Source organism: Bos javanicus, chromosome 5 (genome assembly GCF_032452875.1).
Source record: "Bos javanicus breed banteng chromosome 5, ARS-OSU_banteng_1.0, whole genome shotgun sequence".
Classification (NCBI taxonomy): Eukaryota; Metazoa; Chordata; class Mammalia; order Artiodactyla; family Bovidae; genus Bos; species Bos javanicus.
The window spans coordinates 43453392-43469927 of NC_083872.1; the positions used below are offsets into that span (position 1 = coordinate 43453392).

A 16536-nucleotide genomic window follows, 5' to 3' on the forward strand; every position below is an offset into this window, starting at 1 on the left:
TTTTTTCTAAAGGGACAGAATTTTAACTTTCAGTGTTTCTCAAAGTGAGGAGGCCTAGTAGGCAGAAATTGCCTTGGAGACCTATGAAAAGCAGTTCACATGAAGATCGAGAGTTATTTATTTAGATCTCTGAGCTAGCTGGAGTCAAAGGAACTAAAAACGTGTCTCCCAGAGTTGTGAAGTGTCTCTCCCTCTCTTTTATTTAGAGCCAGACAAGATACAGAACCTGCATTGCCGGCCTCAGAACTCTACAGCCATTGCCTGTTCTTGGATCCCTCCCGATTCTGACTTTGATGGGTACAGCATTGAGTGCCGGAAAATGGACACTCAAGAAGTTGAGTTCTCCAGAAAGCTGGAGAAAGAAAAATCTCTGCTTAACATCATGATGTTAGTGCCTCATAAGAGGTACCTGGTGTCTATCAAGGTGCAGTCGGCCGGCATGACCAGCGAGGTGGTTGAAGACAGCACCATCACCATGATAGACCGTAAGTGTCCCTGGAGGTGTGTGCCTTCCTCTGCGCTCCCATCACCCTTGTTCACATGTGTATGGCTCATTTCCACATTAGCGAGTCCTGCTGTCACTTGAAGAGGACTAAAAGGCTCTGAGAAGTATAAACATTTCTCTGTGTAAAGCATCCTGGCAGCAAACAAGTTAAATGGTCTTAAAGAACCTGAATGAATTAGTGTTTAAATACATCTCTTTGCCTGATGTAGAAAGAGCCATAATAGAGCTTTTAAGGAATTTGATGCTAAAACTTCAGGAAATCCTGCTGAGGAGCTAGCTGCCTCTTTCATTATGTTTAATGTGCTACTGGCAAGTCACTTCCTCTGCCTGCTTCCGTTCAGGAGAGGAGGAGGTTTTCTTGATTCCAAGCATTAGACACACACACACACACACACACACACAACACACGTGCAGCCTGATGTAGGTGAGTGAAGACCTTCATCTCACTAATATTTTATATTCAAAAGCATAATTGTGACCCTTCTTGGTTCCTTTCCCATCCTTCTTCCAGGCCCCCCTCCTCCACCTCCACATATTCGTGTGAATAAAAAGGATGTACTAATTAGCAAATCTTCCATCAACTTTACTTTCAACTGCAGCTGGTTCAGCGACACCAATGGAGCTGTGAAATACTTCACAGTGGTGGTGAGAGAGGCTGATGGTAAGTGATCATGAATTAACTCCAAAACACAGGATTACTTTCTCCAAAGTCAGCTGTGGGAGCTCCTTCTGTGACAAGTTTTTAAAAGAAGAAAACTTAATTTTTATATCATTTCACTGTATCTCTGCTGGATGCAGCGAGATGTAACAAGAAAAAGAAAACCTACTGGAAGCCTATTATTTGCAGGATTTAATTATTAAAGGGGTAATAATAGCAACTATATCAACAATCACAATAACCATCATTTACTTGTTGCTGTTGCAGGCACTGTTGGAAATGCATTGCGTTTGCTGACTCATTCAGTCTTCACTACTCATTCAGTCCCATTCAGCTCCATTATTCTGCCATTAAGCAGCAACGTGCTTTGTCTGTCTTCCCCACTCCCTGTCTCAAATCCCTCTACCAATCATATACTCCCAAGCCACTCACCAATTCACAAAAATGCTCAAACGCTTGAAAGAGGGAAAAACTGAGCATGAAAAGCATCCCTCCTTTCTGTACTGAATTTTCAATATGTTTCATTATCGAGTCTACTAAATTATTCAGTGTTACCTAACTCTTATGTAACAGGCAAATTCTAGGTGATTCTTATAACATTCCATTCAACCAAGTAAGAGCTCTAGTGCTTATGACATCAGCATCTATCAGATCATCCTCAGGAGTTTGTATCTGGGGACACACATTTCCATATGTGTTTTTGCCACTGAGGTCCTGTGTGTTATTTCTCCACAACAGATGTTTGTGTCTGGAATGATATTAATATATCCTGCATGTCATATATTTTTCATAATTGTTTAAGATGCTGCACTGGAGTTTCTCAAGCTTCCCTGACTATTTTAACTCATTGGTGGGCAATGGGAAGGTTTAAACCTGCCATGACAAATGTTGGAGCTAAATGGTATTTTTAGTCTCGCTAGGTACTTTTAGGGCTTCTCAGTTGGCACTAGTGGTAAAGAACTTACCTGCCAATACAGGAAATGTAAGAGACATGGGTTCGATCCCTGGGTTGGGAAGATCCCCTGGAGGAGGGCATGGCAACCCACTCCAGTCTAGAGAATCCCATGAACAGAGGATCTGGGCAGGCTACAGTCCATAGGGTTGCAGAGAGTCAGACACGACAAAAGTGATTCAGCACATGTGTACTTTTGTATTTTATTTAATTGTACTAAAGCCGGTTATGCATAATTAATTCAATAATTTCAAGGGTCAGTGTTGCATCCCAGATTTCCTCACACATAGTAGTTGGAGATAAGTAGGTGAACTGTGAAGAGATTTTAAATTTAAGTAGGCTGCAATGAAGATAGTGTTTTGCTACCTAAATATTTCAGCAGCCAAAAAAAAAAAAAAAACCCCAAAATTTAGCCTTGTGTTCTCCAGCCAGGTGGGTTTCAATGACTGATGTCCATGGAGATGGGCTGTGCTCCCCTGGTGATCTAAGATAACAAACCGGCTCACATTAATGTCATTTATAGCATATATACTCTCCTTCAAGGCAACCTTCCTTTTAACTACATCCAACAAGATGATATTTCCAAGAGCCACTCATTTTGAGCAAATTTTATCAAACAAGAATCCAGGACGCAAAGAACCCCCACCATATCACTCCTTAGAGTTCACTGTACATGGTATCCAATCTCTATAATAGTTTTCTTCCTAATTATGCTTTCCTCTGGCCAACATCAAAGTGAGTTTGCCCTGCCAAAACACACAGCAGCTGGGTGGACAGGAGATGAGTTCTGGGAAGTGTTCTGCACAAGGGCCCAGGATTGAGCCAGGATTAAATTGTACTCAAGATAACAGAGCAGGACAAGGAGTAGTTCAGACTGGGCGTGGCGCAGGAAGCATGCATGTAGGGTGACTGCTCTGGCCTCAGGCCTGATTTCTCTTATCTTTTCCCCGTTTCCCAGGTCACAGGGATTTCCTTATTCGCTCAGCTACAATGGTTATTGGCAAGTAGAGAGCTTGTTGAGTGGGTTGACTTTCACGATGGGGAGTACCCAACTTTCTGGAGTTGTGGCACGTGACCATCTGATGCATGAGCCCCCCTTTCATATATGCATATTTTATTTCCTAGAAAAATGATAATGTGCTGCTGCTCTTTAGTAGTTCAGTTGTATCTGACTCTTTTGTGACCCCATGGACTGTAGCCCACCAGGCTCCTCTGTCCATCGGATTTTTCAGGCAAGAATATTGGAGTAGGTTGCCATTTCCTCCTTCAGGGGGTCTTTCTGACCCAAGAATTGAACCTGTGTCTTCTGCATTGCAGTCATATTGTCTACCACTGAGCCACCCAGGAAGCCCCTGTGTTTGGCATATGCATATATAAAATGTTGTATATACACTATTTATGTTTAATTTTTTATTTATTTTAGAAAAAGTGAATTAGATTAATTTCCCTGGGAGAATTTCCCAACACCCTTGGGGATCACAGAGTCTGCACTCCAGGAATGACTAGGGATAGTGGGTGGGGAAGGTAACCTCAGAAACTAGTTAGAAATCCCTGAAGTCACAAGAAAGTCAGTCCCTCACTGTGGGTGTTCTTCCTCCAGGCAATGATGAGCTGAAGCCAGAGCCACAGCACCCCCTGCCCTCCTACCTGGAATACAGGCACAACGCCTCCATTCGGGTGTATCAGACCGATTATTTTGCCAGCAAATGTGCCGAAAGTCCTGACAGCAACTCTAAGAGTTTCAACATTAAGCTTGGAGCAGAGATGGAGAGCCTGGGTGGAAAATGTGATCCTAATCAGCAAAAATTTTGTGACGGGCCGCTGAAGCCGCGCACGGCCTACAGGTTAGATGTATTACCATCATTTCACCAGTAGGGACGTGCTCCATCACCGGGTGCTCAGCTGTCGGGGCGTCTGATGCACATGAGTTCCTGTATATTAATAACCTACGTTACAAGAGTGCTCTGCATTTTACTGGCTAATTTATAAAGGTTGTATTCCTGCCTCCATTCACAGGGAATGGGTAAAGAGGGCCTTTGGCCTTGTACAAAAGCTCCATTCATTATGTGAAGAATTGAAGATTCTTAATAGGTTGTTCTTTCTCCTAAAACTTCTCTAGGATGAATCAGGTGATTTATTTACCATGTTAACACCTATGAAAATGTCCAAGTAGAAAGATTAAGTTTAGGGAGACTCAAGAAATATGAGATTTTTTTTCCCCCACTTTTAGTGAGGACTGGAATTACACTTATTTATTTGCCTGCTAATAGGCATAACAAGATGGATATTCCTTTTGGTCCAGATAGAACTGTTGAAGGGAAAGGCCCCTTAATGAATGGAACTACCCTCTCCTCCCAGTAAGATGGCAGATGAAAAGGAGCAGCTAACTGGTTTGGCCTCAGGGAGTACTCCTGCAGCCAGCAGGCCCTTCCAGCTGTAGGAACTAGCCGTGCCCTTCATGTACACCGTGTTCCCAGAAAGCAGAATAAGTATACACAGCATCCCAAACCTGGGTCCCCAAGAGATAGAGAACCTAGGCTGCCATCTTGGAAACAAGGCTGCAGGAATCCAGGATTAGTGCTTTTGCAGATGATGTGCCTTCCATTAGGTGTCAGCAGACCTGGTGTCCAGCCAGATGGCAGCCAATCAGGTTCTCTATGGGCCAGTCTCCATTCTGGTTGGTCAGTGCCCGGTTCTTATTAACCCTTACAGGTTTTGAGTATTACCCCTGAACTCAGCAGACACCTTTCTGCCAGCTCCAAAAGGAGACAGTGACATGGCATCATACCCGAGAGCATTCTTCACCCCTCCCTTGCATCAACACAGTCAAGCCGACATCTTCCCTAAAACCGATGGCTCCCTTTGGACAGGAATTCCGCACAGATGCCTCCACCCAGGACTCACCGCATAAGTGCTACCGCACCCCAAGGTTGGCACCTCCAGAGTGAACACACACAAACTCACTAGCGATGTTTGCTTCAAGAAGAAGCTATATGAGCCTACCTGAAGGTGACGAGATCTCAGAGCAAAGAGAAATATAAAAGAGATCAGAAAGCCAAGATACTTTAGTTCTTATTAGATTCAAGAAATGCCTCAGCCCCTTGGTCAACTGGGCTCCGGGAAATTTGAGGAAATCTCTCGAAGGGCTCTTTTCTCTTTGTGAGTTGGAAAGCTGAGCTGTTTTTGTTTGTTTGCTTTTTGAGAGAGGAGAGAAGATGAGTGATTCCCACATTTAAGAAAGAGAAGAAGCAGCTAGAGAGAGTTCACGCATGGACTAGGGCCCCAGTTACCCAGCACACTCTTTCCTGTCCATCACAACAGCCAAGGTCCTAGGAAGAGCCCCTGCACTCAGGTTCCAGTGTGGCCACTGCTTAGCTGTGTCACCTTGTAAACAGCATTTCAGTTCTCTGGTCCTCACTTTTCTCATCTGCAAAACATCACAGGACTATCCTGAGGAGTCATATAGATGACAGATCAAACCTAGTCATGTCCCTTCTAGATTAAGTTCCTTCAGTGGCTCCCATTCACTTCTAGGAGCAAGTGAAGATCGCAGAGTAGGGTACACAAAGCCCCAGGCTTCTCGCTCCCATCTCCCCACCAGCTTTGTCCCCCACCATTTGCTCCAAGTATTGATACACTCCACCCATTTACTACTCCTCCCTCCTCAGAGTTCCCTGAAATCTGACGTGTCTCTCTTATACCTCTGAGCCTTTACACATTCTTTTCACTCTATTTGGGAAGCTTTCCACTCTCTTGTCTGACTGATGAATTCCTTCATACACTTGAAAAGCCAGCTCAACCCACAACTAGCCCTGAGCTACCCCTGTTAACCCACACCTGGACAGTGGGGCCCTCAGCTCCACTTCCAGTGTGCCCAGTCTCTGTGTCTGCATGCTAAGTCGCTTCAGTCATGTCTGACTCTGTGCAATCCCATGGATTATAGCCCGCCAGGCTCTTCTGTCCATGGGATTTTCCAGGCAAGAATACTGGAGTGGGTTGCCATGCCATCCTCCAGGGGATATTCCCAACCCAGGGATGGAACGCACATCTCTTGCGTCTCCTGCAATGGCAGGTGGCTCAGACGGTAAAGAAATCACCTGCAATGCAGGAAATTCCTAGGTTCGATTCCTGGCTTAGAAAGATCCGCTGGAGAAGAGAATGGCAACCCACTCCAGTATTCTTGTCTGGAGAATCCCATGGACAGAGGAACCTAACAGGTTATAGTCCATGGGGTCGAAATGAGTTGGACACTACTGTGTGAGTAACACTTTCACCTTCTTCACTAGACTGCAAAAGCTCACAGACTAAATCATGGAGACAGACATGACATTGGTTACAAAATGATATGGGAAGTACCTGGCACAAAAGAGATGCCATTAAATGTTTATGAGCAAATAAGGGAATGAGCCAAGATGTTCTATGAAAAGTTAAACATTCTGATTATAGCTTAATCAACTCCTGCTGCATTAATGTGTTTTCTAGGATACGGCTTTTCTCTCTCTGTATTTAGTTCACTCCTGTGAAAAGCATACCAGGCAGATAATACCTGATATGAGCATGGAGAACCATATGCCAAGCAGCCACCTGTGTGGTAGCTGCTGAACCCAGGCTCCGTGCAGGCAGAATTATGCCTGTCTCACAATGATAATCACCATAGTGACCCTCAGTGCTATCAGGCATCTTTTTCCCAGGGAGACTAGGTAGACAGGAAGGAACACGGAAAAAGAAAAATTAGGATTGCCAAGAAATGGAAAATGCTAGGTTTAGCTGATATGCAAGTTTATTATACCAACAAATATTTAACGTCTTCCTGTTCATTGTTGGGTTCCTGTTATCCGGGTATATAATAGTGTTGTTCCATATGGGAAGAGAATGGGTAGATCATGATGGGCGAGAAACAGCGCAGAGGTTGGGGAAGTGCTGATCTGGCTTTGTTTTCTATTCTAAATAGAATAGCAATGTGACCACGATCAGATAATCTGCTTCTGTTGACCTCATTTTCCTCAAATGAAGGAAATTGAACCACATGATCTATAGCTTTGTAGAATTCTGATTCTGGACATATTTAAAGTTGAAAAACTTACCATTACATATCAGTTCATTAAAATAATCTTATATGCATATAGAGAAGACCTGTCTATAAAATATAGCAGAAATGTTGAAGGACCTAAGAGGGCTGTAGATAAATAAATGCTCTGAAGGTCCAAAAGTCTTCTTGAAGGAGGTATCATTTTTGCTGGCTACTGAAAAGTAGGGAAGGGTTTGCAAACGTGGATATAGGGGCAAAAGGAGATTCACGTTTCAGGAAACAGTCATAGTGCAGAGGCAGAAATACACAAATTGCTTAGAGAAGAACAAACCCAAATAATCCAGTTTCAAAGTGAGGGTCATATCAAAGGGTAGTAAGGAAGACAAAAATGAGAAGATAGGATGGGACAGGATTCCAGATGCGTGCTAAGTACTGGGCTGGGGAATGTGGTTGTGACATCCATTACTGGAAGGGTTCTAAGGGCAGAGTTCCTGTTGATAGCCTAATTTTAAGCCAAGCCTACAGTAACTGCAAGAGCTGTAGTAAATGCAATGAGCTCTTGCATTATCTCCTTCCTGGGTTCCTAAAGGCCCTAATTCATCTGGACCCATTCTGTGTTTTGCATTTGCACCTTTGAATCTTAGAATTCCAGAGCAGAACCTGTCAAGGTTGTTACAGCCCCAGTGCTTTTATTTTCACAGATGAGAAAACTGAATCATAAAGAACTTTAGGAACCATTCATCTAATCAGCGATAGTGAGAACTAGACCTCAGACTCCCTGTTTCCCAGCCCAGGCCCTTTTACAGCGCTCCAACAGAAGTCACTGCTGTTAAACCACAATTAAGCCAAGAGAAAGAGATCTGGACTGCTGCTGCTGCTGCTGCTAAGTCGCTTCAGTCGTGTCCGACTCTGTGCAACCCCATAGATGGCAGCCCACCAGGCTCCGCCGTCTCTGGACTAGGAGTCAGAAAATCCTGAGTTTGGTTATCTTTCACCAGCTTTCTTTACAGTCTTGAGTGAGAAATGCAATCTTCCCAAGCTTCAGGTTCCAAATCCCTGAAGTAGTATCATAAGTTTCTGATACTGGAGAGGTTAGAGATGGTCAAATAGAATCATGTCTGTAAAAGTTCTTCACACTTACAAATCACCATACAAATAAAAGAAACTCTTTTCGTTGGAGAGACTCTTTTCAATGTCCAAAGCTACGATACACTAGCAACGCCCACCAGCTCCTTCCCTTCCATGTAGTACGTGTTGACTGCTTGTTACTCTCCGGGGACATTGCATAATACCTCCACCAATAGTCTGTTATTCCTGGAAGTACCACTTTTGGCTTGGAAGGTGTCTTTTAGACGTGGAAATTATAGACGAGGTTGATCAATATAATCTTGATGATATTGAGGAGATTATACTTAGACCTAGACATGAGTTAGAAGGAGAGGGGAAAAGGTCAGAACAGTTTGTCCTGGCTGGCTAATGCTGGTAATAATAATGCTTCAGCATTATTACAGGATGTGCCCAGATACTTCTGGGTTAAGCAAATCTAGATTTCTTTTTTAAGGGAAAAAAAGAGACATTCATTCATTCTCATATGATTTAAATTAACCCTAGAAAAAGTTTCCCCCTATAAACCAATCCTGTTACTCTCAGTAAACCTACAGTCTGGAAAACTTCAGGTTAGAATGGGCTCAAGAGGTTGCTCAAGCCAATCTTTAACTTAGTGCCAGGCTGCTATCCTGCAGATCCCCTGAGAGCTGGTTCTCCAGTCTCTGCTTAAACCCCCTCAGTGACTGGGAGCTCACTACCTATGTGGCAGCTCATACTCTAGATGTTAGAAAGTGATTTTTTGTTCCCATGCTGCCCTATGACTTCAGCCTACTAAGCTCAGTTCTGTATTCAAGAATGTAAACCTTGAGATGATAGGGATTATTCTTTGCAGTATATCTGGCTTCTGGACAGAGGAGGCTCAATTAATATCTGATGAATGATGCGTGAAGGCACAAAGCCAGGGCCTTCTGATTTCATAATTCATACCCTCTCCTACATGCATATCAACCAGATGACCACCCTGTTTCTCCTTGAAAACATTCTCCAGTCAGCCCTACTGTGGTCAGTCACTAATTTGTACTTAAACAAATTGGTTTTCTTTTCAGAATCAGCATTCGGGCTTTCACCCAGCTATTTGATGAGGACCTGAAGGAATTCACAAAACCGCTCTATTCAGACACATTTTTCTCTTTGCCCATCACCACTGAGTCAGGTAAGGCTAACCTTTTCATCCATCTGACATAGTCTGCCAACCACCACATCACCTACAAGAGCCTCTAGTAAGAGGCTAGACCTCAGACTCCCTGCTTCCCAACCCAGAAGAGATCGGGGGACTTGGCTGATGGTGGGAGGATCATTTATTTTTCCTTGGAATGTAATCTTTATATGATCATGATTTGATGTAGATTAGAGAAATTATACAACTTCTGTAGCAGAGTGGACTGAAAGGAGTTATCTTGTCAAGAAGGTAGAAAGAGGTACCAGATTTTTTTATCTATTAAAAATGGATTTTTTAAAAAAATAGTGGATGAAGAACATTCAGATCAAGAGTTGACACAGGCCAAAACAGAAGTGGGTATAAAAAGCTTTCAAGTTGTAAATGGGAATGTGTATATGAAATATATACATAGAAATGCATAGGAAAAAAAAAAGACTAGAAGGAACTTTTTTCCTTTTGTTTATTATATGTTGCTTTTACATGATAAAAATGTTAACTTGGCTTTACATAAATTTCTGAAAGAAACTTTTCTAAACTGTGTTGGAAGGAAAGCCTGAATAACGTTGTTTTTTAGTTGCTAAGCTGTATCCAACTCTTTTGTGATCTCATGGACAATAGCCCACCAGGCTCATCTGTCCATGGAATATCCCAGACAAGAATACTGGACTGGGTTGTCATTTCCTTCTCCAGGGGATCTTCCCGAACCAGGAATCGAACCTGTATCTCCTGCATTAGCAGGTGGATTCTTTACTAGGTAGCCACCAGGGAAGCCCCTGAATAATAATAGTAGCTAATATTGACTCTCTGTCCTCTCTGTGGAGCTGCAGTTTTAAGCATTGTGCTTAGAATAATTTATCTAATCCTCACTACGGCCTTTTGTGGTAGATACTATTACCATCCCCCATTTTAAAGGTGAGGATTTGAGATACCAAGAGTTTATGTAACTTGCCCAAGATAGCAGAGCTGGGTTCTAGCACTTTCTGCCTGACCTCTTAACTTCTGCACTGCACTGATTTGGAATAGTTCCAACATGCTGAGAATAGATTTATTTTTTAGCACATTGTTCTTTGGTACCATTATCTGTCCAGCCTTTCCCTGTACCCAGCCTTTCACAGTGCTTGGTCTCAGGAAGTTCTTCTTTAGAGCTAAAACAGTCTCTCATGCTGCATGACAAAAGATGACTCAGCTTCACAAACACTCCCATCTATTTATGCCAAATATAGGATAATCTCCCACTTTTCAGACCAAAAAGGAATCAGAACACAGTTAAGAAGATTTAGATGTGTTTGCTTACAAGTTAATGTTAAGTATGGGATTTGTAAACATTATTCTTCCCTATTTAAATTATTGTTATACAGCAAAAATTGAACATAGTCCAGTAAAGAAACATAGTAAACATATATCCAAAAAAAGGAATATTAACCGCTTTAAAAGAAAGATGATTATGTTGGTTTGTTAAATCTTGAAAATCAACATTGAATAAACAAATTCAAGTGCTTAAAGTGCACTTCAAAAATGAATTACTGCATAGAACTAAATGTAAGAGCTAAAATGATCCAGCTTTTAAAAGAAAACATAGGAGGAAGTTTTTGTGACCTTGAGTTAGGAAATGGTTTCTTAGCTATGACACCAAAAGCACAAGCAACCACAACAAAACAGATAAATGAGGCCTAGTTAAAATTAAAAACTCCTGAGCTTCAAAGGACACCATAAAGTGAAACAAGATAACCCACAGAATGGGAGAAACTATTAGCAAATCTTGTATCTGATAAAGGTTAAGTATCCAGAATATATAGACCACTCACCACTCAATAATAAAAAGACAAACAACCCAATTTAAAAATGGACAAAGGGTCCAAATAGACATTTTGCCAAAAAAGATACACATAAGTCCAATAAGCTCATGGAAAGATGCTCATCATTAGACATTATCATAACTACAATAATATACCACTTCACACCCACTAGAATGACTATCATCAAAAAGATAATAACAAGTGTTAGCAAGGATATGAAGAAATCTGAACCCTTATACATCGTTTGTAGAATGTAAAATGATGTAGTTTTTATGGAAAACATTTTGCAGTTTCTCAAAATGTTACACCTTGCTCAGCAATTCCACTCTTTAGTATATACCCATGAAAAATGAAAACAAAAACTTGTATATGGAGATTCATAGCAGCATTATTTAAAATAACCAAAAAAATAGAAATACCCCAAATGTCCATCAAAGGCTGAATAGCTAAAAAAATATAGAATGTTATTCAGCATAAAAAGGAATGAAATACTGACACATGCCACAACATGGATGAACCTTGAAAACATGCTAAGTGAAAGAAGCCAATTACAAAAAAGCATATGTTTATTGCTCAATTTATACGAAATGTCCAGAAAAGGCAAATCTATGAAGACAAAGTAGGTTAGTGGTTGCCAGGGTCTAGAGAGAGGGAATGGAGAATGACTGCTAACGGGCATGGGGCTTCTCTTGGGGGTGATAAAAATGTTACAAAATTGAATGTAAAATAATTGAATTGTACAGTTTAAATTGGTGAATAGTATGGAATGTGAATTACATTTCAAAAAACTGTTTTTAAAATGGGCTACCTTCTTATAAACTCCTAGTGACAATATCAGATCATTTAATAAACCTGGAATTTCATTAAAATAATTGAGCAATTCACTGGATTTGCTAATGTCCCAGATACTGTGTAACAAATGAAATAGCATATTAACCTTGATGGCAAACTCCTGGCCTTTACCTCAAGTGCCCCAAGCTGTGCATACAAGCACAAATGAAGTCCCAATTAATGTATAAGCTGAACATCATTAATTTCAAAAGTATAATGACCAACCCACCATTACGTAGTAGTAGCTCATGTTTCATCTTTTCAGCTGTATACTCCTAAGCTTTAGATAGTAAAAGCCTTGGGCTTCCCTGGTGGCTCAGTGGTAAAGAATCTATCTGACAATGCAGGAGACACGAGTTTGATCCCTGGGTCAGAAAGATACCATGGAGACAACCCACTCCAGTATTCTTGCCTGGAAAATCGCATGGACAGAGGAGCCTGATGGGTTACAGTCCACGGGAAGTCGGATACAACTTAGTGACTAAATGACAGTAAATGCCTTAATGTGGGCATCATTTGAATTCTTCTATAATAACATCACTAGGGAGACGGGTTCCCCCAGCTCTCTTATTGGTTTTTTAACACTAATTTTCCCACCTGGGTTTCTTGTTGCCCTCTGGATCATTGTAGAGCCTCTGTTTGGAGTTATTGAAGGTGTGAGTGCTGGTCTGTTCTTAATTGGCATGCTCGTCGCTGTTGTTGCCTTATTCATCTGCAGACGGAAAGTCAGGTGAGTACCAAGTTCCCTTTGGTAATTGGATTCAGAATTTTAAAGATGCAACTGAAAATGCTCTTTCTCCTGAAAAGTAAGAAGGGAGAAATCATTTAATTTCTCCAGGTTAAGTCACTTTGTTTCTTAAGAAAAACAAGAAGTGAAGTGAAGTGAAGTTGCTCAGTCGTGTCCGACTCTTTGCGACCCCATGGGCTGTAGCCTACAACGCTCCTCCGTCCATGGGATTATCCAGGCAAGAGTACTGGAGTGGGTTGCCATTTCCTTCTCCAGAGGATCTTCCCAACCCAGGGATCAAACCTGGGTCTCCCGCATTATAGACAGATGCCTTACCATCTGAGCCACCAGGGAAGTCCAAGAAAAACAAGAGTCAAACCCTAAAACCATGACTCACTTTTTTGCATACCATTGCTGAATCTTATCCTTACCAAAGGAATGAGGGGCCATCTGTATCCTCATTTGAATGTGAAATGGCTCCTTTGGCACGGGGTGGGGGTGGGGGGTGGGGGGGAATGTGTATGTGTTCAGTCACCTTGTGAAGACAGAGATGTCTATGAATTATGTTTCCAAATGCTTTTCTGAACTATTCTGAAAAGTATGGGTGCCATCTCAGTTTTGTGGTTCCTATCCGCCATGCTAAGCTAAGAAGGGAGCAAAAAGAACTAAACATATGTGGCCCCAGTGCCAAGCCCTCTTTCCTTAGGGAATTTCTTCTCTTTGGCACATTGTCCTCTCTTTTGCAGTCATGTCTTGCATCTAAGGTTTACTGTGTGTGTGTGTGTGTGTGTGTGTGTGTGTTTTTTTTTTTTTTTTTAAGGAAAGCTTTATTGAGAGTGTGGGAAGTGATTATGACCTGTAGCCAAAAACAGAAGACACATCTTCAGCTATTGCAAAGATCTGTTTCTGAGTGGGGAAAATCTGTTTCTTTATGTTCTTCCTCTCTGTTCCCTCCCTCAAAGGGATGTTGGCTGAGTGTAAAATATACATGTACTGAAAAATCCATATTTGTACAAACATGCACACCCTTACCATAAGTGGAAAAATCTGGGCTTCCCTGATGGCTCAGTGGGTAAAGAATCCACTTGCAAGGCAGGAGATGCAGGAGACTTGGGTTCAATCCCTGGGTTGAGAAGATCCCCTGGATAAGGGGATGGCAATCCACTCTAGTATTCTCACCTGAAAAATTCCATGGACAGAGGAGCCTGGCAGGCTACAGTCCACAGGGTTGCAAAGAGTTGGACACAACTAAGCGACTAAGCAAGCCCAGCCTTACCATAGACGGAGAAATCTGTTTAAATTATTTCATAATTAAATTATCAGTCTTCTCCCTTGTGTTTCAGCCATGGTCGAGAAAGGCCCTCTGCCCGTCTGAGCATTCGTCGGGATCGACCACTGTCAGTCCACTTGAACTTGGGCCAAAAAGGGTGAGCACATTTTCCTTCACTTTATTTATTGAAAGAAGAGTTGATTGTCTTACATGAAATTTGCTAACAAGATCTTTCTACTTTTGGCTTCTCTTCACAGTAACCGGAAAACTTCTTGGTAAGAAAGAGCTCATTAATTACTATATTGTCTGCTTTTGAAATATAACTGGGGCTGGGTAAGGCATTTTCCCTGTTCTTCAGTAATTTTCTTCTCTTTCTGTTGTGTTTTTAACCATAGCCCAATAAAAGTAAATCAGTTTGAAGGGCACTTCATGAAGCTGCAGGCTGACTCCAACTATCTTCTATCCAAGGAATATGAGGTACAACTCAGATGCAATGATGTTTTAGCGTCCCTGGTTCTTAGCAGAATTTCCCTTCAGCCCTCACTATGGAATCACATCCCAGTTGGGCTCAGGAGTTAGAATGGCACTTAGGGTCTCACTGAGTGTTCTTTCATGCCCGAATCCACTCCCTGCACAATATACCACCTAGTCTCAGAAGCCAGTTTGATCTCCAGAATAACCAACAAAGTGCTACCCAGATCGGGTGGTAAGAAAGAATTAACAGACTTCAAATGCAAACTGATGCTGTCAGTTAGTTAACCTGGCCTTTTGCTTGCTTGGGAGATAATGTGGTTGGGTAAAAAGTGCCCAGGCTTTGGATTCAGTTCCCAGCTTTGCAACCTGTGTGACCCGAGGCAAATGAATTATCCTGTCTGAGCCTCGTCTGTAAAATGGAGATGAGACTACCTCCTCCAGGGCTGTTGTGGGGATGACAGCCGATGCCCCTGGTCGAATAGGAGACATTCCACAAATGCAGCTAGTGTAACATATTGTTATGTTATTATGTATCTCAAGGACTGTCCAGTTTGCCATATTCTGTTTCACATTATTCACATGCAAACTTGTTTTTGACCTAACAGGATTTAAAAGACGTGGGTCGAAACCAATCATGTGACATTGCACTCTTGCCGGAGAACAGAGGGAAAAATCGATACAACAATATATTGCCCTGTAAGTTTTGTGTTGAAATCTGTAATACCGCCTTCCTCTCGCCATTTCTTTCCTTTTCTGTGATTAAAAATGGGGCTAAAGCAACTTGGTATAGCTAGATATGGAAGACCTGAGGTTCTAAATGTCTTTAAAAACAAATGACTTGGACATTACTGTACTTCTTTCCAGAGGGTAACAACCAGCTGAAATTCTGGCTGGGAGAGAGAGACCTCTCATGCTGTTGACATTTCATCACGTGGTCCTGATGCTTCTTCTTGGAGGGTTAAGAGCTGTAACAGGGTTAACAGTAAGGGTCAACCTGGGTTTACTTAAAGTCTCTAGTTAGCAATTATTTCATATATAAAGATACATATTACATATATTATTCTTATTATCCTTACCCAATTGGGTGAAGCAATTGAAGGTAGCTTTTCTGAACTGCATTCGTTACAACAATGAAAAGGAGCTGGCCACTCCATCAGACAAATGTTGTTAGTGTTACAGAGGGAAGCACAGATGGGCTTAGAAGAGCATTTGGCTCATTTGCTTGGATGTTTCTGGGCTACTTGTGCAACTCTGTGTGAGCTTCACCTGCAAAATGGAGCTGAGACTGTCTCCCATGTGGGGTTGTGGTGGGGGTCAGAGCTAGCACACGTCAAATGCAAAGCGTTCTGTAAACAGTAGAAAAATCACCCCATGGCTCACTGATACATCTTTCTCAATAAACTTCCTTCCAGATGATTCCTCTCGAGTGAAGCTGTCCAACGTGGACGATGACCCGTGCTCTGACTACATCAATGCCAGCTACATCCCTGTAAGTGAACCCGGGGCCATAGCAATTGGGATGAGGCTTTGACAGGCGGTTATGCTGGAAACACCTCTTCTCCAACACACTCCCACTGCTCTCAGGTCTGGAAACATGGACATTTTAGAAGAAACAAAAAAAAAAGGCCATGTCTGATTGCCATAAAATGCAGGCTGTCCTAGTCAATCGCTGCTAAGGCCCAGCTTTCACAATGGCTATAGTCCTGTAGGATAATGGGCCCAGGAGGCATTTTCAAAGGTCATTTCCTCTCTGCAGCCCTTAGTCAAGATTAGAGCTCCCTAAGGAAGCTGAATCTCCACAGCTGAGGCGGCCTAGCTAGGGAAGCCAATTCAAAGTTATTTGGATTTCTGAAAACCACAGACACAACTCAAAGGTTGTGTCACACCTCTGGGCTCAGATTCTGGCTAGCAATTCACCAGCTTCCTACAGCACCTCCAGTGGAAAAGCTCCTGTGGCAACCTCTAGCCTCTTGCTACTCAGAGAGGGATCCTCAGACCAGCAGCAGGGGGTCATGAGGCAGCTTGTTA

The 16536-nt window shown here is 42.2% G+C and overlaps 1 protein-coding gene and 1 long non-coding RNA gene across 4 annotated transcripts in view; one reads left to right on the plus strand and one right to left on the minus strand.

Moving 5' to 3' along the window:
- The window catches only part of PTPRB (protein tyrosine phosphatase receptor type B), a 130409-nt gene that overhangs the window by 89848 nt on the left and 24025 nt on the right, over nucleotides 1–16536 (plus strand). For 2 of the 3 annotated variants that reach the window (XM_061416471.1, XM_061416473.1), the window contains 10 exons: nucleotides 207–485; nucleotides 1017–1166; nucleotides 3716–3959; nucleotides 9298–9404; nucleotides 12668–12767; nucleotides 14108–14191; nucleotides 14292–14309; nucleotides 14430–14511; nucleotides 15114–15204; nucleotides 15921–15997. In XM_061416471.1, coding sequence (XP_061272455.1) covers nucleotides 207–485; nucleotides 1017–1166; nucleotides 3716–3959; nucleotides 9298–9404; nucleotides 12668–12767; nucleotides 14108–14191; nucleotides 14292–14309; nucleotides 14430–14511; nucleotides 15114–15204; nucleotides 15921–15997 — 1232 coding nt within the window. The other variant, XM_061416474.1, reaches the window with a different exon arrangement.
- LOC133247541 (uncharacterized) lies at nucleotides 1073–1754 on the minus strand. The gene is made up of 2 exons (XR_009736424.1): nucleotides 1596–1754; nucleotides 1073–1234 (listed from the first exon to the last, which is right to left on the minus strand). It is a non-coding gene; the product is annotated as an uncharacterized LOC133247541 (long non-coding RNA).